General features: G+C 37.0%; 1 protein-coding gene across 4 annotated transcripts in view; it reads right to left on the reverse strand.

The window, feature by feature from the left end:
* Positions 1 to 24,254, reverse strand: part of sm (heterogeneous nuclear ribonucleoprotein L) — a 99,585-nt gene that overhangs the window by 54,529 nt on the left and 20,802 nt on the right. For all 4 annotated transcript variants that reach the window (XM_028311024.1, XM_028311027.1, XM_028311025.1 and 1 more), the window contains exon 3: positions 20,502 to 20,553. In XM_028311024.1, coding sequence (XP_028166825.1) covers positions 20,502 to 20,553 — 52 coding nt within the window. The remainder of the gene's footprint in view (positions 1 to 20,501; positions 20,554 to 24,254) is intronic.

Below are 24,254 nucleotides of genomic sequence, written 5' to 3' on the forward strand. Positions count from 1 at the left end.
GTTATAAGCTCTTTTACACAAATGTAAGAAGTCCGTTGTAGTAGAGGGAGATTAAATAGAAAAATATATTTTTTATACCTTTCTTTCGCCATTTTTAATACCCTAGGCTCAAAACTTTTCAGCCGCCCCTCGTAAACTCCAAACGCAGCATTTATAGCCAGATACCTACTTAGAAAAAGCTGATTTATTTTCACTTTAAAAATTTTGTGTCCTTATGCGCTTTATTTTTTTTCATATTTTTTAGGGATAGTACATTAGTAGAGCTACCTCCCCTATCAGTTTGTTTCACCCTTTCTGGGACACCCTGTATATGTTTTTTTTACGTATATAATATGTCAACGTGAAATTGTGAACTCTGTCAGTTTATAATATAACGGGTTAGATTGTAAACTAACAGTGGGTTAGGTTAGGTTAGATTGTAATTTAACTACGTCAGATTGTAATCTAACGGAATTCACAATTTTACGGTGACATGTACACCGATTACGCCGAGGTTTTTGATCCGATTGACGTGATTCTTTTTTCTGTCCGATGCGGAATACTTAGTTGCCATTAAATCCCATAATCTTTTTACATAGTGTCTTCAAGTTCCAAATTATACTCCAAATTATTTCCCAAAACTCTTGTATTATTATTATCTTATAAATCCACCAAAGAGCCCGTCAGCCTAACAGGACATGACACTTAACCGCCCTCATATCCGAAATTACGAATAAAGAAAAATCCGATTCGTTCCCATCGCCGGGGGTGATACGAGTGATACGAACACTTCGTTTCACATCTGATACGATTTATTTTCGCCGTATCATGTGTCACACTTGAGGGTGGCCACGGTGTGGGATGACCGCGGATAAGTTTTATTTTTAAGATAAGATCGGGAAGAGGGTGGTTGAGGGGATAATAGGTGTGTGGGTTTTAGAAAATAGTGGGCAAGATAAGAATAGTAAGGAAATGTGACGAGTGAAGCGTCGTAGTGTTGACATAATCAATCGATAACCAATGTCCATCTAGCAAAGGACAGATGAGACATATAAGTGTCTTGTCTAATGATTTCATATTAACAAAGATATTTATTAATAGCGGACCAGTTATTTTAGTAGTTGAAATAAAGGAATTACAGTAGGTATGTATTTGTATTAGAATGTAATTTCTGAATGTATGACTGAAAGCAACCTAAATGTCATTATTACTAATAATGTCCGCTTATGAAGGGAATTGTAATTTTTAGAAATCATCAATAAACTTTAAAGTAAATAGTTTAAGGATACGAAAGATACGGTGACAATAACGATTTAGATATTATAATAACCACTATGTTATAATTTGCTTTTCAGTAATGCATTTATTAGATAATCTGTGTCTTTAAAGGTAGATGATATTTTGTAGTTAAGTCCTTTTTCTACAAGTAAATATGTCCTGAGTAGTCCCACCAAGGTCATGGTGACTCTACATGCGTTGACAAGTCACGACGAGTGAAAGCAATACGCAATAAATGTATTTGCAGTGTAGCAACACTGACAGGACCGGAATGACATGGCAAGAATCCCCAGGCGGTGTGGTTAGGGGCCATTTTCGCTGGTTTCTGAAGTTTCAAACCATTTATCTAACCAATAACAGGTTTCAATTAAAATTTAAGGGCGCCTTTTTGGCACGAAAGTGGCACACACCTCAATATGGTAAAGTTAAGACTAATAGTTAAAGCACATGATGTCGTGCCCTGCGTGCCCAAACAACTGCACGCAGGAAGATTTAATGAAGGCTACTGACGACGCACACTGGTTCAAGAAATGATAAAAATGGAATTAGCGATTTATTCACTTTTTTCGATGGTATCATGTGTAGAATGTCATAAAAAACGTTTTGTTTAAGTTATATTTTTCTGAGAAATGCGTAGTTTTTGCTATATTACATGTTTTGTGTTTTATTTGTATGAAACGTTTCCTTCACGAGGCTCTTATTCAAAATGTTAAAGTTTGTTAGATATGACTACTTATAGGTTTTAAAGAGTCATACTAATAGAAGCTAATACAGTAACAACTTTGTCCAAGTGCGTCCCCGTTTAGGATATAAGTGATATTTTCTAAGGTACGAAAAAGTGAACAAAATATATGGATATGTCACCGGAAAATAACAAGACTCGTAAGTTGATCAATTTTCTAGGTAGTTGATCAACTCCCGGAAAATAATAAACGGCAGTTGAAATGTACTATTTAACGCATTGAATTTTAGCTAATTGGTCAACTTACGGTACCTAGCCGTAATTTAATAATTAACTATATTGCTACAAGTAAAATCATCCACAAATGGACCAATCGTTGCCCAGTGTACTATTTGACGGTACACGCTATTATCCGTCACTTAATACACTTTTCTCTGATTGGTCGACAGCATTACTTATAAGCATTTAGCAAGTGTTTATTCATAGAGTTACAAACACTTAGATATGTTGTTTTGATATTTATGTCTATTATCTATTATATATATTTTAGAGATAGGGATATTCAAGTTCGTCTATGCTATATTAGTTAAGTAAATGAAAAATGTTTTAAAAAATAATTGGAGCTCAGAGTTTTATTATTGTAAGTTGTATTAATAATAAGTATTATAATCAGTTTAATCAGTCAGTACAATCAGTGGGCTAAGTACAGAAAATAATAAGTTTATTTATTTTCTGTACTTAGCCTACTGTAGTACTTTTGTAACTCTGCATCAAAGTGTTCTCGATCGACAAAACTAGTATTGCTCACTGATTGTTCGTTTATTTCTACCACTACAGACTCCATTTCACTCATCATAAATAAAATCACGCGTTATAATAAGAATTATTACCAAACAAAACAACAATTGCTAATTTTACTACTGTAAATAAAGATATAGATAGATTTATTTACGTTTAAACCGGTAATGGCGGCGGCCGGGTGGCGGGGAGCGGTATTTAAGCACGTGAGTCTTTTAACAAATCAACGTGCACCTTGCCTTTGTTGGATGATTTAACGGCAAGACGCCGTAAATTAATCAACTTACTAAAATACATACGTTAAATAGTACATTTCAAATGCCGTTTATTATTTTCCGAGAGTTGATCAACTACCTAGAAAATTGATCAACTTACGAGTCTTGTTATTTTCCGGTGACAGATATAAGGCAACTTTATGATAATTTATTGATTTTCTAAAATAAAAAGAAGCTAACAATCATTCCAATCTTAATCATTTATTATTCAACATCATCATCAACATCTATAAATTCAAAATTTTCATCATTATTTGAAGCTAGTAAATTTTTAACTTCATTAGGAAGAGGAGATTTTGACTCACACTCATTTTTGGTCTTATTGTTGACAAAAAAGGATCCAAAGAAATAAGTACATTATTTAAAATATCACGATTGGTCACTTTTCGGTTAAATTTACGCGTATTTCCATTTTTATCATTTCTTGAACCAGTGTGCGACGCCACTCTTGTAATGGAGTTTTGGGCTAACACTGTGTAGGTTTGTTGTAGACATGTCAAGAAAAAGACTAATAGTGGTGACTGAGTTTGTTGCGGCGCTTCACAGCACTTGCCAAATGTTGCAAGCACTGGTAGGGTAAAAAGATTATGAGACATGTAAAGGCTCCTTAAAGGCAAAATTTAAGTTTTTTGTTTAATACATTTTGTCATGACTGGACTATAAGGCGAGCACAAGTGTACTATAGTCAGTATAGTCACGATTGTCGTTTGTTTTGCCTCCACTCAGCTTCTTATTTATTTATTTCTATTTATTAGAGTCCCAAATGAGCCCCGGTCAGATAATTAAATGTGCTCAAACAAAGCAGTTTGGTTCAAAGGGACCGCCGGTCCCCGGGTCAGAGGGCCATGATTATTGTGGGTTCCGTACAAAAAAAATATTTCATTTTGCGAGATTCTTTGTGAAATTTGATATAGCGGCAAGTGCGGGGATTTTTGGTGGTTTTACAAAAAAACAAAAATCTTTGCTTTATACCTGTTGGATCATTTTTGTTGGGCGTTTGGGTTTGTAAACTGACCGATGTAAATTCAATATTGTAATTAATTTGTGATTAACAAATTGTATTTGTATTTGGTGAAAAAAAAAGTATTTTTTTAATGGGGCGGGTGTATGGTAAAAAAAAATAAAACAATATCTTGAAACCCAGAAGCGTTGTATGCTCTATGGCCCCTCTCTATGGCTCTTTTTCCTACCATCTAAGTTTGTACACATGGTTGTAATAATATCTTAGCAATAAATAGGATTTCACTGAAATTAAGTATCTCGAGTGGCGACCACGGGCTGGAAGACGTAGCGTGGGCAGGCCTCCTACTAGGTGGACCGACGATCTGGTAAAGGTCGCGGGAAGAGCCTGGATGCGGGCAGCGCAGGACCGTTCATTGTGGAAAACCTTGGGGGAGGCCTTTGTCCAGCAGTGGACGTCATTTGGCTGAAACGAACGAACGAACGAACGAAGTATCTTTTGTACCTGCCGCATCACTCTGTTCATGGTTTAGACAGCAGCTATATTATAGCTCAAATAATATTAATAACTGAACTGTGAGACTACATAATTATTACTGGTTCAGCTGAAATAATTACTGAAACGTTTTTCGGGCTTCAGTATTATTTCAAAAAAAAAATTTTATGAATTCGTTCCGCTCCTTTTGGGTAATTTTTAATGTAGATTAAGAATAAGAATACTAATAATAATTACTTTTCAACAATTGATAATCCATTCGTACTGCAGATAATGGAAAAATTGCTATTTCTCAACTTTTTCAAGTAATTGTTACCCTACAACATCATTATTCAGTAAATATTAATAACTAGCTTTCCGACCGCGGCTTCGCACGCGTGGAATTTTGTCTGTCACAGAAAAACGTTATCGCGCGTGTCCCTGTTTCAAAAACCGGGACAAGAACTATCCTATGTCCTTTCCCGGAACTCAAACTATCTCTATGCCAGGTTCAGTGGTTTAGACGTGAAAGCAAGAAAGACAGACAGAGTTACATTCCCATTTACAATATTAGTATAGATTTCACAGGGGAAATTATAAAAATAATAAACAAAGAGCTTTTTAATTAGCACAGATAGGTAATTAACGCGTACAAAACTTTTTCTGCCTATTAAAAGTGGCGTGGATCTCTAAAAAAGCTTGGGCATCGCGACGAGCAAGCTCATTAAAAGTTTTGATGGGAACAAAGCCTGTCGCCATGACCTGTAGGCAGAATAGAATGTATACCCTCTGACCTTATTTCGTCTATGATTATAATTGCACGGTTAGTCACGTGTGAGGGGTGTGCGTTAAAACTTTTTTTTAATTGAAACAGACGACTTGTCCTTAAATTATTTTACTTTGAGATATTATTATTATAACTTAAAAAAATAATGTTTCAAAAACAAACAGTGCTGTTAATTAACATTCAATATAACAACAATGTATGCACAGTTTTGACAATAAATGACTATCTATCTACTCCTATCTATCTAAAAATTTGATGATGCGTTTATTTTGGCTGATTCTAAAACACTTTTATATACTAATTATTATATTTTGTTTGGTAAATGCGGTATTAAACACAATAAATTCAAATCACGCAATGTATACATACACACGGCCACACTGTTAACTATCCATTTCCGTTTTTGCTCTCGCTGTCATCAAATGGTGATTCTTTGCGATAGAACGAGACGACATGACAGGCAATGGATAGTTAACACTGTTGCCGATGGTACACACTTCAAGATTCTAATAAATGACCCGATTGTAGTCAGTTGTAAAATGAACAGAAAAAAGTGACGATTAAAACTTGTACCCTTCAACTGGTATATTTTTCATAGCTTTCGAGCTTTATATTATCTCACTAATATTCAAAATATGGTGGCATAAACTCTGCCATCACCAGAGGTTTAAAAAATAATGAACCCCAAAAATTTAATACTAATCTAGTTTACTCCCACTCAAAATTAACATGCGCCTTCATCCACGTTCAAATCAAAGGTCAAAAGATTGGCCAGCAATCGCCCGAGCCCAGAGGCCTAAGGCCACGACAGAACAAGGGTTTTTACATATAATTGAATAATATATCGCGGGCTCCGTACTCAATACCAAGCGGCGCTTCTCACTGTGAATACTAATGAGCGGACACACGGACGGGAAGGACGACGAGCATTGTTGGCTGAAATTGAAAAAATCGCACATCTGTCTGACTGACATATCAACGCACAGCCTAAACGGCTAAACGTAGGCACTTGAAATTTAAAAAGGACGTAGCTTAGTTACCGTAGAGGTGCACTAAGAAAGGAATTCCGGAAATTCCCGCGGGACCGGGAATTAGCGGGAAAATCCTTTTGTATGAAAAATCTAAACCGCTTAAGTTAGACGCTTGAAATGCGGCTTGCAGGTACCTAAGTAAACTTAAAGCTTAGTTACAACAGCATATTGCAAAATTCCCACGGGAACGGGAGTTAGCGGGAAAAAACATTTGTATGAAAGAATCTAAACCGCGTAAAATAGATGAAGGGGGTAAAACGGGATCCACGCGTACGAAGTCGCGGGCGGCCGCTAGTTCTTTATAACCATGATAGGTACTTCTCAGTGGATTAAAGAAGAAGAGAGACTAGTTTCAACATCGGTATTCCCATTAGCTAAAAGCTGATTATTTGGTCTCATATTTATTCTCATTGTACTCGTATTTCATTGAGTCACTATCTTATTATGATTTTTTTAGAGGTCAAGATCAACTATTTTCAATATTTAAGATAAATTTCAAGTAAAATCATCATCAGCTTGAGGTCATTTGGTTTCCAATAAAATAGCACGACAATTTAAACTCTCCTTCAACTACCAAAGGCTTAAGAAAAAAAAATTCCAAACTCAGAAAAATAAGCAAACTAAGTAAACTTTGTATTTATTAATCAGTTAAAACTTAATTGAATTAAAAAAATTAAAATCCTAAGCAACGTTTCATAGTAAAAAATATTTTATGTTGCTAGTAAAAATATTCACAAATTGAGGGTATACTACGAGACTACGGACTACGAGGTACGAACCGTAGTTCATCGACTACGCGTCAACTCCGTAGACACGCGTCTACGGGCTGCTACACGCTACGGTTGCTACGAGAAGTAGAAGTGCCCATATTGCAATGTGTATTAAGCGTTAAATGGATATTTTATGTTCTTTATTAAAATATAAAATAGCATTAAATAATTATAACAATGACATGGTATCAAGAAATGTTAGTAAATAAATTCCTTCAATCAGTAGTCTAATCACTTTAAGATAAACTTGTGTATAGGTAACATATGGACTCGATTAAGCTACTGACATTAATAAAATACAATATTATTATTAAACAATACTGGTAGGTGTAGCTCATGAACATAATGCCAAAATATGTAGTTTCATGAGTACTTGTATCTATGTGTACGTACATGAGAGGAATTTGTTGTTCTACCAATTCAATGTCAAGCATAAATATTCTATTTATTAACCCATATTTCACTCAGCAAAGTACACGTCAAAAGCATACATTTCCAGCTCTTTACGGGATAATATTCAACGAGCATTTACATAGAGCAAAAAAAGCATAGACAAAATATCTGGGCAGTAGACAAGAGCGGTGGAGTCAATACGCCCGACGCCTTTCAGTGGCGGTGCCATGAATACTAAAACACGCTACACACGGTCGTTAAGGATGACGAACATGACGGCTAACATTTTAATAAATAAAGTGTATAAAGTACTATAAAATGTTGTGCAATGGTAAAGTAGGATAATTATAGAAAAAAGTTATTCAATTAAATAATATTATGGTAAAATTTATATTAAATTACCTTAAAAAAAATAGAATTCCTATAGCACTGTCTCAATTTCAAATCAGTCCCTTAGTGTTTCCTTCTTTAGGTTTTAAAAATACTCGTATGCCTTCTTACAATTTAATTAATTTAATTTAATTTATTCTTGTAATTTAATATATATTTTTTGTAAGTTTAGCATTATTGTAATAAGTGTTCATTAGCAATGTCTTTTGAATCACTTCGTAGATGAAGAGAAAAAAAGAAAACATGAATAATAAAGTTGAGTAACTGTAACTAAACAGAATAAACCCCAGAGGCTTGATTACCATTGTTAAAGAAGAAGAACTTTGGCGATAGATAGCATTAAGATTTTATGCGCCAACAATTACTTAAAAGCTATTAAAGTGTACCCTAACGCGAGCCCCAGGTGCAAGATTTTGTCACCCAATTACCAAACTAATTTCGGCTTACCCCTGTTCGTAAACCAAACATAATTATACACACGTTCAAGCAAATTCATAAACTTTACCCAAGAAGCTAAATATGGCTTGATAGCGCACCGTTTACGTCACGGTGCACTGGCCGCTATGCATTTTAAATTGCGATACACACGGCTGGAAAGTTTGACGAGCAAGTTGTAAAGGTCGAAAAATAAATGTAATGATTTAGCCTAGATGTGAGAAACAACACACTTGAAAAAAATATCTATACTTATACTTGTTTCGTTTTATTCATTAAAAGTAAAATAAATGTAAATGACAAAATTAATTTAATTAAAATGAAGTATTTTGACGAACAAGGATCTGTATTTTTTTCCTGCAAAATTACATCCCACCAANTTATAGCTTACTAGATGACGAAAATTTCAGCGTTCTGGTCTTATCCAGAGGTTCTCAAATAGAGGCCTGAAAATGCGGCGAAATGGTTCCAGTAAAGGATGGTACGACAGTGTTTGCTTCGCGCTCGACTTGGCGGGGGCACTGCCGTGCCCCCAGATATTGCCGCTATAAAATGTACCATAGTGCGTGCGTACAATAATAATACCATCCGTAAATATAAATGAAGATGTAAACAACAGGTTAAATACTTCTAATTTAGGCTGAGTTGCACCACCTAACTTTAACCGTAACTATAATGATAACCGGTGTTCATTGTATGGAGTTTGACAGAATTTTTACGTTTGTGAAAGTTAAATTAAGATGATGCAACCCAGCCTTAAGAGTTTCGCCTCTCTTATATTCCATTTCAAGATGACATTTTCAGTTAAAAGTAACCAGATAGTAATCTTACGGACGCCGTAAAAGCTCCCGTTACAGAATTTTGAGCTTTTTTCCCGAAAGCTTCCTACCTTCAGCTCAAACGAGCTTCGCGCTAAAAGTCCGTAACTGCCCTGACAATGTCCTTAGTTCGCGATCTCTAATGGGGCAGGGATGGCACAGTTAGAAAGTTAGAAAATGTATGATTTTTATATGCTTTTTTTTAATAAATATCATTGGACATTTTGTACACTACGCTTCTAGTCCCAAACTAAGCAAAGCTTTGTACTATGGGCACTAGACAACGGATATAAACATACTTAAATACTTTTTATTAAATTCAGTCGCAGAATCGATCCTAAGCACCACAAGTATTTGTGTAAACGATCATGTACTCGTATTTGGGCAACAAAACCAATCCTCATCGACCGTTGGACTAGTAGTAGAGAGTTTTTCTTAACAAAAGAATTTCGTTGACTTCTAGTGTAAGAAAATAGAATGTACTAGCGGCTGCCCGCGACTTCGTACGCGTGGATCCCGTCTTACGTTTCGAAGATTTCGTAATGAGAGAGTCAGTCAGTCAGTCAATATCTATTGTCTTGAACAGACTTTACATAGTTAAGGAGTTTAGGATTATTATGGGGCTATGTATAAAGTAGTATTACCTTATAAGACGATGTCCATGTCATCGTTTCGCACTTTACAACATCAAAAAACACTTCAAATCAAATATGGCAACTATTTAGTAAAATCATCTGTGGTTGAGTATTTCGATTCAAGTTCGCTGCATGTCAGGTAACAGCTTTTTATTAGCCCTATTTCAGCGTCAAACTGGCAACCCTAACCTACCTAGGGGGGGAAATTGCACTCACCGTTTGGCGTCCCAGCGCATTGTGTCCCACCGGGACATCACTATTGTCATGGTAATGCGTATCGGCAAACTAGATAATGAGTCGAGGAGAGTATTAGGGGGGGGGGGGGGATATAGGCCTAATTAGTACTTGAGTTCGATTCTTGTCGTACACAATTGGCCTTTAGCATTACATTTAATGGGCTGATGATTTCCAGTAAAAGTCGTAATAAATGAGTAAAAGAGAGACTTTCGCCCGTATTCACAAACTGTGCTTGCTTAAGTGAAGCAGCAAATCGAACGCACAGCGTTGAATAGAGCTCTGTAATTGGTTCGTATTTCACCCTGTGCGTCCACCCTAACTTTAACCTTAAGAGTAGGCGCACACCGTTGATTTTTCGTCGGCCGATAGTTTAGTCGGGCAGTTGATCAGTATGGGCATGTATGGGAGTGCACACACCACGCCGATTCGATTTGGCCGATTCTTCATACAATTTAAAATCGGGCACAACTATCGGCCAACTAAAAATCAACGGTGTGCGCCTACTAACAATTAAAATTCGAGTTGTGTTGTTTTATGTAATAGTTTATTTTACTTAGAACAGATAGGTTATAAAGGTACGTGACGTCAGCTGTCAATTATGGAAGAGGGCAAAATTCCAAAATGGATTGTATCAAAAATTCTGTGGTATTTTACTGTAGTTCCTGGGTGCTTGGGGTGAAGAAGAATCCAACAAATTGTCCAATCGTTTTAGTGTTTCAACTCGACTTTGCTATTTTTAGTATTCCAAAGTATAGTCGTACAAATACGTCATCAAAGTCAAAGTCAAAGTTTCTTTATTTGTATAGACTAATAAATAGTACTTACAAATCGTCAAATATTTTGCTCTTAAGGAGCCTCTACACGTCTCATAATCTTTTTACCCCATCAGCGCATCAATTTAGCAAGGAACTTCCATCACCATCATTGTTATTATCATTGTGTGACGGCATGCTAGAATAAGCTTTCAAAGCTGTAAGCACACCAAAACTACAACAGATAATCTCAGTATGCTTTGCATAAGTTCACAAAAGCCGAAATACCATAAACAACGGATAATAACCACCCCGGTCGTTTCTACTGTCTTTGGAATTATTCCAGAGGTTTCTTTCCATAGACAAGTTGGTTTATAGACTTTGCAGGTAAAAAGCGACATAAATTTAGTTTTTAACAAAAAATATTTTCTCTAAAAAAAATCTAAAAAGAGGTTATTTAGCCCCATAAAAGTATTCTTAAAAAATATTTATGAACTCCAATAGACTAAACAAATTCGATTTTTTTACACAAATGCGTGGTCAAATTATAGTACAATTAAAACTTAATAGTTTCTGCATTTTTTTAAACAGAACAAGGCAGGTATTTGACCGCAATCGCACCTGATATAAAGAGTGATACAGTCTAGGATGGTACATATCTGCCCTAGTGCCTATTCACTCTCGCCTTGAAAAGGCCCTTCATTAATCATCACCATTTACTTATTTATTTTATTTTTATCAATTTAACATAACTATCTTGCACTGCGGCGTCTGTTCACGTTATTGGTCTGCATTCCAACTTGAGGGTAGTCGAAGAATGCCCGTTAAGATGGCCGCCAAATGGTCTACCTTGCAGTGAATGAATATTGAGAGTTATATTAAGTTTTCAACTTGGGAGCGAATTGACGTCGTTTCGGTGTTATGTGCTTTGGAATCACTAACTTTGGGACACGTTCAAATAACGGAAATCTTACTAATATTATAAATGCGAAAGTTTATATGGATGTCTGGATGTTAACATGTGTTACTCCTGCACGCAAAAACTACTGGACGGATTTTTATGAAACTTAACAGTATTATTGTTTATAACCTAGAATAACTAATAACATTATAGGCTATAATTTATGACGATCTGTGACAAACTACATTTCACGCGGGTGAAGCCGCGGGCAAAAGCTAGTTTAATATATTTCCTAGTTTAGAAACTCATACAAGGCCTTAGTAGTCTTCTAATTTCCATAGAAAAGTTTAATAAGTTTTAAGAATGACCAATTAATTATATTATAGTTTTTAAAGGTAACAGGAAGGCGCTGGATGCAGGCCGCTACCAACCGTGCGATGTGGAAGTCATTGGGGGAGGCCTATGTTCAGCAGTGGACGTCCTGCGGCTGAAATGATGATGATGATGATATATAATTTTTAATGTCCATAGAAAAGTTTGATGAGTTTTGAAATATGACTGATATTAGTTATTTAAAAAAAAACTTGATATACTTGTTCTAGATGCGTCTTAGGCTCCTCTACTTCTAGTGTCAATATATTTTTTAAAGAATTTTTTTTTTTGTATTGCACAAATTACCTACTAATAGTCCCGTTAGCCCCTCGTGGCAAGCTAAATATGCTTGTGTTACGAGTGGGCTCACCACAATAGTCAAGCGGCGGGGTTCAAACCCGCGTTCCTTGGATGTCGATTCGGTCAGTCCAATCCCTTCACCGTTCGGTTATCGTGGCTTCAAAAATGTGACGTGCTAATTTTGGGACACCCTGTATAAGGAAGAGAATTTCATCGAAAATATGATAAAGTTTATCTATGACGTAAAGCCACGGCCATCCCAAGTATATATAATATTATAAATGCGAAAGTAACTCTGTCTGTCTGTCTGTCTGTCTGTCTGTTACGCTTTCCCGCTTAAACCTCGCAACCGATTTTGATGAAATTTGGCATAGAGATAGTTTGAGTCCCGGGAAAGAACATAGGATAGTTTTNTTCCCGCTTAAACCTCGCAACCGATTTTGATGAAATTTGGCATAGAGATAGTTTGAGTCCCGGGAAAGAACATAGGATAGTTTTTATCCCGGTTTTTGAAACAGGGACGCGCGCGATAAAGTTTTTCTGTGACAGACAAAATTCCACGCGGGCGAAGCCGCGGGCGGAAAGCTAGTAAAATAATAAAAGAATAAATCAGTTTGTCCAATTGCTTGCACCACGTTGGGCGCCAAGTTTGGATGTCGTAAAAATATAATCTACAAGTTCGACTGCATCGGCTGGAAGTTTATTTATGTCGATCCGAACTGTTATGTAACTGTTCTACTGAAATGACTGCTTTGGCTACTGGACTAGTGACGTGACACTTATCGATACAGTAAAACATGAAAGATTAAACAATAAGTTTAATCTTACCTAGCATTAAGATAATCGCGTTAACTACATCATTCCTGTATTTCCTAATTAAAATAATAATCCGGGCCTTTTCAAAAACGAGAGTGAATAGGCACTTACATACAGGGCAGATTGTACCCTCCTAGACTGCATCTCACTTAACATCAGGTGCAATTGCGGTCAAATAACTGCCTTGCATAAAAAAAATGCAACAGAAAAGTAAATAAACATTGAGTATTCGAGAGACCGCTAGTTTGACCATCTACCTTTTGACTATTTTTTAAAGAATTTTACTAAAAAGTCCAATGGCGAGTGAGAAATGTTTCCTTTTTTCCAACCATTTCACGGTGTCGCTATTATGTATGTTGAACTCACTCCTAACATAACATATTTAGCTGTATTAGAGAGGTTAACGAAAAGAACAAATTACTAGCTATCTTTTCAAAAGTAAAGTAAGACTACGTAAATAAAAAATCAACAAGCACAGATTGGAATCGAACCAACGATCTAAGAGGGTAAGTATCGACAAAAACCATCGACCAGTCGCGTCCCTTTACACAGATTTCCACTAGACAGGTAAATCTTCGGACTGCGGATTGTAAAGTTAAAGTAGCTTTTATACTTTTATGGGGGGTGGGGGGAGTTTCAGTTTTCCTGGATGACTTACATTGCATATCGGATTGGTTTAGTTTTGTTTGAAAATATTCCAATTTTGTTCACGAGATCTGGCTTATGCAAATTTTGTTTGTATTGTAACTAGCTTCTGTGCATGGCTTTGTCCGCAAAGATAAAAGCTTGCTCTATTCTAATATTTAAGTTTTTCAAAGCGAGTCAATAATTAGGCACGCCTAACCTTAGCATTGAACTCCTATGTTCTTCTGATTAATTTCGTTGCGGGTCCAATGACAGTTTAACTTTCTGGGACAAACTTGACCTTCACTGGTTGGGTTTATTGGCGGTCAAGCTGTAGATCCTGGCTACACAGGAGTTGCTGCGGTGGGATCGAGAGGTGGGAATAGTCGCGTAAGTGGACACTGATAGGGCAAGCATGTACCATCCTAGACTGCACTCACTTAACATCAGGTGCGATTGCAGTATGCTGCATAAAAAAAGCAACAACTTTACCAGTTTCAACAAAATCCTTCGAGTAGTTTTTGACAAATATACGTCTTCACAAACTATCTCCTTTATGATATTAACGTTGATAATTTAAATCCCAAACCAACCATAAATAACAAACCAATTAACCCATTTAACAATTAACCAATCAGTTGTCTATCAGTCAGAATCCTTTGTCGCTGCATTCGCGAAATGCATAAATTATTGGCTCAAAAGAATGCAATTGGCCAGTCTATGTTGGTCTGTGAATTAATGCAGTGCCTACCTGGTTGAGGGTATTTTATTGGTTCAAATTACGGTATACGGTGAGTAGAAGTTAGACCATATCTATGTTATGAGTAACGTTCTTACGAAAAATACAATACAGGTAAAATTTCATCTAGTTGATTGACTCCTACTTTATATGTCGTCATAGTAAAGTTTTCTTAAAGGTTTTAAACCTTTGTTTGTCACCTGTCATTCGCTTTGCAATGGAGGGAAGTCGAACCTTAATTTCGAACTCCTCCTATGTTCTTCTGATTAATTTCGTTGCGGGTCCAATGACAATTTAACTTTCCCCCGGGACAAACTTGACCTTCATTGGTTGGGTTTTTGTGGCGGTCAAGCTGTAGATCCTGGCTACACAGGAGTTGCAGTGGTGGGAACGAGAGGTGGGAATAGTCCCGATGTCGTCATAGTAAAAAAAGTTAAGTACCTAAATAAACTAACCCTGGGTACTTTAACTATAACAACCATCAAGAGTGCCAAACTCGTTACGGTTCACGTTAAGGTGATGCAATTCAGCTTAAATCTTTCAATCTAACAAAAAGCGTTTTTTTAACCGTATAAATTTGAGTTCTGCTACAGAAGCGACACCCACAGACCAGCGCAAACTGGTCATAGCCGATTCATATTCGTGCCAGGTATTAAAAATTGCAAATATATGCTGAGTGCATCAGCGTTTGGCAGGCAACGGGCGTTTTTTCGACGCGCGCGCAGCGGCTTAATGGGCTCACAATGTAGCGAATTAAGCGCTCTATTTTGCTTTCAGGGGTCCGTGAGAAAAGTGAACGAAGTAAAAACGGTATAGGTGTCACTTTTGTGTTTTTTTTATGCATAACAAGGCAGTTATTTGACCACAATCGTAACTGGTGTTAAGTGGGATGCAGTTTAGGATGGTACATATCTGCCCTGTAAGTGCCTATTCACTCTCGTTCTGAAAATACCCGAATTGTCCTTTACCGGGACTCAAACTATTCCATACCTTTAATCAAAATCTGTTCAGTGGTTTGGTTGGTGGAAAGCGTAACAGACAGACAGTTATTTTCACATCTTTATTTATAAAAGCGAAAGGTCACTGAAGACTGACTCACTCATTCATTACGAAATCTCTGAAACTACAAGTACTAGGATTCTCAAATTTTGCATGGGGGTTTCTTTTAGAACGTAGGTGCTGACTTAGAACAGATTTTACGAAATTCCACCCATAAGAGGGTAAAACGGGATCCACGCGTAAGATGTCGCGGGCGGCCGCTAGTTTATAATATTAGTAAGGAAGTAGGGATTATTTCAAATCGTCTACGGAACCCAACGTAATTTCGACTCCACTCATTTCTTTGTTCCTTGATACGCTAATACTTCCCCGTCACGTGACTTGAATAAGGACTGTGTGGAGCGGTAAACAACAATAACTGTCGCGTTGAAATGCAAAATGGATTATTGTTGGTTTTGTTCTTTTGAATGCCGAGAAAATGGTAATTCATTTGGTAGTAATATCACAGAATAATAATAAGTACTACGTACAGAAGTTTTACTTCGCGAAGGTATTTAAAAAAATGTATGCTCAATGTCATTAACAATATGGTGTAATTTAGCCTGTCTCAAGAGTCAAGCAAAATTTTGTTGACAAACGTCAGTGATCGGCACTGCGCCGAAGCTATAGGGCTGACTTCGGTAAAATGATGTGACGTGAGGTGCCAAACTGCGGAAAATGGCGGAGGAAATACATGATTTAGCATGAATTATCATGAATTATCATGAATAATATTAACTACTTATTTACCTCCCAGTGTCTTGAGGCAAATTAAAAAAGTACATTCTGTGTTTTTATTATTATTTAGGCAGTTAAATACTGCACAGTATTTAGTACACCATTTTCTTTATTTTCTTCCATCATACACAAGAATACGCGTGCGTGAGTCAATTTTCGCTCGTATGTGAGGCCTTGTCGAATAGTAATCCTGTAGGTGGGCCATCGTGCGTGTTTTGTTTTCGATGTAAACTCGCGAAGATGAACAGGCCTGGTAATATTAAGGACTCGAATCAAGGAATGTTAGGACTCGAATCCAGGGTGTGATAATTATGTGAGTATTAGATTGTACCTATTCAAATAAGACAGAGACAAATGACATCCACTGCAGGACAAAGGCCTTCCCCAAGGTTTTTAACGAGAGGGGTAATGTATAATAATAAAAGTAAAACGTCTTAAATTGCACATTGGAACAATCTTTTCTTACACCGTTGGCGCATTATGTAGAAAAGCCGGAAATTAGGTCCACTCTAAGATTCTAGACTACATTTTTGTTGATTTGGTGTTTAATTTAATAATATACACATAAAATGTTGCTAAAGAAAATTTAATCCGGCGACATGGCCCGTGGACCAAGCTAAAAGTGGGCCAAGTCGCCGGAAGACTCGTAGATGCAGGTTATGCTGGAATATTCCTGCCCAGAAAGTGCCTATTCATTTTGCCATGAGTGTTCAAAGGTTATGTATATTGACCTATAACTTTACATAGAAAAAACCTCTCCCCATTTGCCTTTTATCGCAGTAGTAATTATGTCATCGCTGAGCCCGTAACTCGAAAAACCACTTTCCTCAATCGCCACTGCATCCGGTGGCGCTGGTACTTCCGGGGGAGGAAATTGCAAATCTCAAGGATTACTTTGTGGCTCCACCGCGGACTGTAGTTCAATCTTAGTAGTTAATGGGGGCAAGTTCATTCTGGTCTTTGTCTTTTACTGGAAAAAGTTATTATACGGAATTCCAGAAAAATAGTTTAGCTTATTTTGTTAGATATTACGAAGGGAAGTACAGTAGAATCCGATTATAACGACGCTCAAGGGACCGATGATATTACGCCGTACTAAAGAAGTAATTTTTTACGTCATTTTTCAACAAAGCAACCAACCAAATCAAGAATATGCGTCGCTAAAAGCAGGGTCGTTATAAGCGACGTCGTACTAAGCGGTACGGTTCTACTGTACAATTTGAAGCAATCTACGAACGTTTTCTATTTCTAACAATTAAAGAAGTATTAAGCAAATTATTTCTTGTTTTTTGAATGTTCCAGGTGATTCAGGGCCCTGAATTTATAAAGGATTCTTGAATAGCTCAAACTTGGAGTGCAAGTGCGGTTTTGTTCCCCAGTCGATGAAGCACCTGATGTCGTGCCCTGAGTGCCCGAGTAACTGCACGCAGGAGGATTTAATGAATGCTACTGACAACGCCACTCTTGTAGCGGAGTTTTGGGCTGACACTGTGTAGGTTTGTTGTCGATACGACAAGAAGAAAACTGGTGATTGTAGGTAACAAGGTCATCCTAAAACCCTAAATATAGAACTTAAATAATCTATATCTTTAAAAGCTGATCACTGATTCACTCACTCACTCGTCACGAAATCTCAGAAATCGGAAGTGCTAGGAGTCTCAAATTTTGCATGGGGGTTCCTTTTAGAACGTAGGTGCTCACTAAGACGGGATTTTGCAAAACTCCGCCTCTGAGGGGGTAAAGCGGGATCCAAGGGGGACCGCTAGTATGGTATATCATTTAGTACTCGTAGTACAGCTTACCATATATTACTTTTTTGTAAATTACGTTTTTTAGTATGTAATTTTAATATAAAGTTACCTGTGGTTATTGTAGAGTTGATGCAGCGTAGTTGATATGATGAAGTGAAGAGAAGTGAAGTGTTCTTTTGTGTTAAAATATAAATATATATTTAACATCTATTCATGCACTAATATACTAACACACGTCTGCTTTCAAATGAGATATCGAAAATGTAAACAATTTGAATCTTTTAAAATATAACTTTTAATTAAAATACTAAATTAAGCACTGTCAGTTATCCAAACAATTGTCAAATCATTAATTATTGGAATTATCCTGCTTTCGCCTCCGAGATTTAATTTACCATGTAGTACCCCTGTACGACAACCCAATCCGCACACAATATTCAGCGCAGTAGTAGTAAAAAAACAAAAGAGCGGGCAACCCCACCCCTACCACGCTGTGGGCTCGGTGTCCGAGCGGTCTCATTCCTTTGTGCGCACGCGCAACGACCGCACGCAGTATAAGAAAAATACTTAAGTGACGTCACCAGGACGTTTTTACCGACAAAAAACGTAATTATTTTAAGTTGTACAGTGAAGTGACGAGAATTAGACCCAACACAAGGTTGGTTGTAACAACGATTTTGTGCAAGTGCTCGTACATTTTTATTATAAGCGTTGTGACACGACGCGTGACTTTGACCCATTTTAGCTCCGAGTTAACACGCGATGTTAACCAGTAGCCATTTTTTTGCTCCGAGGTAATGCGAGATGTTACCCAGTAGCCATTCTTTTGCTCCGAGGTAATGCGAGATGTTACCCAGTAGCCATTTTTTGCTCTAGCGAGTTAATACGAGATATTAACCAGCAACCACTTTTTTAATCGGTCATTTTTGCGGGTCATTAAGTAATTAACCAGCAGCCACTTTATGTTCGGTTATTTTTTAACCAGTAGCCGTTTTTGCTCTTGCAAGTTAAAACGAGATATTAATCACCGAGATAACCAGGTATTGTAATATTATTCACTTTTACGAGTTAAGTAACTTTTTTTTCNCTTACCAAGTGAAGTTCGATCTAAATTATCCTGTTTTCGCCGAAGAGATTTAAGGTCCCTCCCAACCCGAAGATTTCTATATCTTCTTCCCTGGAGGTAAACGTCAATGTCATCTCTTCTCTAAATATAATGAGACCGCTCGGACACCGAGCCCACAGCGTGGTAGGGGTGGGGTTGCCCGCTCTTTTGTTTTTTTACTACTACTGCGCTGAATATTGTGTGCGGATTGGGTTGTCGTACAGGGGTACTACATGGTACCTTAAATCTCTTCGGCGAAAACAGGATAATTTAGATCGAACTTCACTTGGTAAGTTCGTTTGATCATTTAATAATAATGGACATTCCTCAAAGCGAATGAAATTTGAAAGGATTTATTTAATTACAGACTTATTAACTTTTAGTAAACAAGGACAAAAAACTTTCTTAATAACAGTTGACAAAAATGATTAATTAATTGTTTACATTTTTCGACCTTAGAACTAACTTTATCATAAAACGTCTTCGAAATAATCACTTAAAATATTACAAACACAAAATATTAATAAAACACGCAGAAAATTCTTTATGAAACGTTAACCATGATATTATTAATAACTATCAGTGATTATTTCAAAGAAGCGAATATTTAATATACTCTTTCACCTTTTTCTCTTTGACTCGAAAAATTTTCATTTAATTTAAGCCAGTACAAAAAATATTCACAAGTAATGAACGTTATAAAGAATGTTTTTAAATAACGAATTTTAAAGCGAATAAAATTGTATACCGGCTTCAAAAGTAAACCACCGACATATTTTTAATAAAGAATTTGACGTCAAAAAATTTTTTTGGCTTCAAAAAAATCAATGACTCATTTTTAATTCGAAAGTTGACATCTATAACCATTAATCCATTGCAGCCCTGAAAACCTTATTAATTTTCAATTAACTGTTAAATTAGATTTTAATTCATCCTGTCGTAAAGATGACGTCAAAGGGTGCTATTGCTATACAAAATAAAGCTTAAATCACTTGTAAATTACACAATAATTTACAAGTGAGCTTTTAAAAAGCACTTTTACACGTCCCAGTATTAACCCTACCACTGCTTCGGGACATTATCGGGCTAAAAAATCTATGGGGATTTCGTTTTTGACAGCTCCCAAAAAGTTTGTCAATGAGGGTTTTCGCGAATGAAAAATCCGCCAGATGGCAATATGTAGACGCGAGGTCCAAATGCTGCATGATTGGTTATTTTTGTGATCCGTATTACAAAACAAATCAAAGTTACAATCAATTACAATTATAGGCTCAGTGCCAGAATTGGTCTCAAATTCAAATTTTGTATTTTTGGTCTTTGTTCGAGATTGAATTGAATTTTATTTAAGCTTCTTTCTGTAACATGTCGATGGTTTTCTTTATAGATATTCTTAAAATAGAAATATTAATAAAAGAGACTCACCTGTATAATCCCAACTGTCTTGGTCATTTTTGAATACGTTCAATCTCTCGGGCTGAAACAACAAAAAAGAAATATTATCAAACTGTTAAACGTAAGGACGAAGCATTTTTGTGTGTATCGTTTTGACACGGGTCTTGATGATTATTTATTTAGTGTGGATTTAGGGTGGCCAATCATCATCATATCATTCAGTCTTTACTACGGGACAATCCCCTCTAGTTTACCAGAGACAAATAAAGTGTTTGACCTACACTCCCTATGCAGGCCAGACAGACTGATGTTCGCATATTTGTTCCTTAGTCATCTTTTACGATATTATTAATGGAAAGCGTGGGGAGGTAGACCAAATCCTCTATTTGCCTCTGGTAACTGGTACTATACCGAAATCTAAGAAAAGCTAACTCTAAGAAAATAAATTCTTTGTCTAAGACATAAAAAGATAAATTCATAAGCGCAAACATTATTTTCATTGCCGGCTTGAATCAAACCGATTGCCCGATACGAAATCACAATACTCCAGCGTAGCAGCACCGGAACGCATCCGTAACGGGTCCGCAACGGATCCGTGACGGATCCGATCGGGCGCGGCGGCAAATTGGCACGAATTGATAACGCGCTGTCCGGTGCAGGCTCTGTAGGTGTGGTACGGTTTTGGATTCTAAGGGAAACTTCACACTACAGCCAGGATTCATCAGATTTATAACATTGTACTATGGGCAGATTTAAAACATTCCAGCTACCCTTTTCTGGTCATGTCGTCTCGTTCTGTCGCAAAGAATTGCCATTTGATGAGAGCGAGAGAAAAAACCGAAATGGGTAGCTGGTACTGTGGCTTAACAAGTTCATACAAGCACTTACCTACAAGGGCCGATTCGACAAAAGTTTTATAAGAGAATAACTCCTGATATAACTGGCACATTGACAGTTTCAGTATGGGAAATATGTCAAAATGTCGATTAATTGACGATTTATTCGATTAAAATTAACTCTTCTTTGAGCGTCCACTCTTTAAAATCTCGTAAAATACATAGGTATATGCGCAATTACCCGATAAAGAAAGTATGTAGGCCCTTTTAAGAGCATTTATTATATTTCCCGACGTCAAGTCCATCATTTTCTCAGTTTAGATAAATCCAAAAATACATTATGCGTACTTGTCTGTCTCAATTTAATTCAAAGGCGAAATTGGCGAAAGAACCTAAATGCATAGGTAGTCAAAACTATTCGATGTAGCCCAGTGTGGTCTGCCCCTTATGCCCAGATTAGTGTATAACCGAATAACCGAACCGTCCGGCGACCGCTAAATACATCACGGCCGTCCGACGCCGTCCGCCGTCCGACAAGTATTTATGTGCAGGTGGCTTGCAAAAATAGTACTATGAAACGCTGATTTAGAGAAATCTATTGTTAGTGTCAGTGGATAGAGATTAATGAACTCAAAATACAGAATCATATTTAAGTTAAATCAGAACTGCAAACTACTAACACACTAAGCTGTAAATCTTGGCTACACAGGAGATGTAATTGATAGGAACGGGACATTCTTACGGCTACCTAAGTAAACTCTGACAAACGTTACTTCGACATTGCGTTACTCCGACACTTCTGAATATCGACATGACTTTACTTCGATACCACACTACTTAGACAAAGGATAACCGCTTTCCTTTCAGTAGTTTCGGAGTAACGTAATGTCGAAATAACGTTTGTCGGAGTTCAGTTTTGAGCCCGTTCTTACTTCTGGTCCCGTCCCCTAGTTTAGGCAAATATTAGTCAAGAGAGTTCATCTCTTTAAGCATTATATCAAGGAGTAAGTAGGAGGTATTCTCTGTTTTAGAAAAGTGCTGTAAAAATTACAACTTATACTTAATCGAGTAAAAAAATACTTTGTTCTAGGACAGAACTATTTTAGAGGAGATTTAGACTAAAATGAAGACGAAGTTGCTTTTTAAATGATTGACGATTCAACGGCACATTTAATTTAAAACTTATGAAGTTTCAAATCCGGCTCCAAGGACCATAAATCGCCAGTGGCGCCAAACAGCCGCTACATTTGCCAAGGGTTTGAATGAATTTGGCGCCCAACTTGGTGTTATGATATATAGAATCGCATTCACTGATATGTGGTTTAACAACAACGGCTGATATAACTCTTTAATAAGCTTTTTGCTGTTATAGAATTCAAACAAAAAAGTCTTTATGGTATTTTGTCCCATTTCTTCGACGTCAATAGCAATAGTCTGTTATTGATTTTTTCATGTTTGGGCCATGGATACGAAAGTACTCTGTTCTCTGATTAAACTCCTCCTATGTTCTTCTGATTAAATTCGTTGCGGGTCCAATGACAGTTAACTTTCTCCCGGGACAAACTTGACCTTCACTGGTTGAGTTTTATTGGCGGGCACACTGGTTACACAGGACTTGCAGCAGTGGGAACGAAAGGTGTGAATATTCCCATAATTATTATCTTTTTCTATTGTCTTTTTGTATTTTAGTGACAAATAAAGTTTTTTTTCTTTTCTCTTCTAATACCTAGCCTGATAACTACAGCAAACCTCGCATTTTTCTGAAACTCCAACTCTTTCCCGGTACATAATTTAAGAAAACGTATGTATCTAATAAATCAGTAGGTACGCTTTAGTCCCAAAGGCGAAGGCTTGCATTACGAAATGCAGTTCTTAGCCGCACAAAGGAAGTAAACGACTGTAATATATTGCATTCGGATGGCTGATGTTTTTATTTGTTGCTGGCAATATACTTAAAACTTGCTAACCACGTACAGTAGCATCTTCTAAATATATAAAAGGAGAAACTGACTGACTGACTGACAGATCAACGCACAGCCTAAACGGCTAAACGTAGGCACTTGAAATTTGGAAGGGACGTAGCTTAGGTACCGTAGAGGTGCACTAAGAAAGGAATTTCCGAAATTCCCACGGGAACGGGAATTAGCGGGAAAAACGGGATTCACGCGTACGAAGTCGCGGGCGGCCGCTAGTATTGCATATACAGGGTGTAGAAAACTGCCTATTGGTAGAAGAACTTCTTAAGAAAAGGGTCCTCCTTTTCTTTTTATGAAATGCAAACTGAATCAGCAGGGCAAGGCACATAGTACGCAATACTGACGGCCTATAGGGCAGCAAGGTTATGGAATTTAGGCCGCGTACCCTCCATATGTAAACTGTCAAATACCTGTAACAACAATTTATCTACACATGTTATGATATTGATTATATCGCTACAGCTTATTTAACATGGGTAGTCTAACATTTGAAGTCATCCGCTTTGCAGTGGAGGGAAGTCGAATCTTAACTTCGAACTCCTCCTATGTTCTTCTGATTAATTTCGTTGCGGGTCCAATGACAGTTTAACTTTCCCCCGGGACAAACTTTACCTTCACTGGTTGGGTATTTATTGGAGGTCAAGCTGTAGATCCTAGCTACACAGGAGTTGCAACGGTGGGAACGAGAGGTGGGAATAGTCCCGTAACATTTGAAATTTGATTCGAATTTCCCAAAATACCCTAGAAAATATATTAGACAATGGACCAAATTCCTAGCATCCCGACCACCAACACATTTCAATTTTAGATCCTAAATTAACACAGTCTGAACTATTAAATTAAGCCTAACTAAATAACGCGCTAATTTTGATCGTACGCATAATATCTTCTGTCGGCTTATTACGTACAGTCGATAACAACAATAAATCCAGTTGCGGCACTAATCCCGGGGTTTACATGTACAGTCGGAT

This window comes from Ostrinia furnacalis, unplaced genomic scaffold, assembly GCF_004193835.3.
Source record: "Ostrinia furnacalis isolate ACB-3 unplaced genomic scaffold, ASM419383v2 OfSCF3149, whole genome shotgun sequence".
Lineage (NCBI taxonomy): Eukaryota > Metazoa > Arthropoda > Insecta > Lepidoptera > Crambidae > Ostrinia > Ostrinia furnacalis.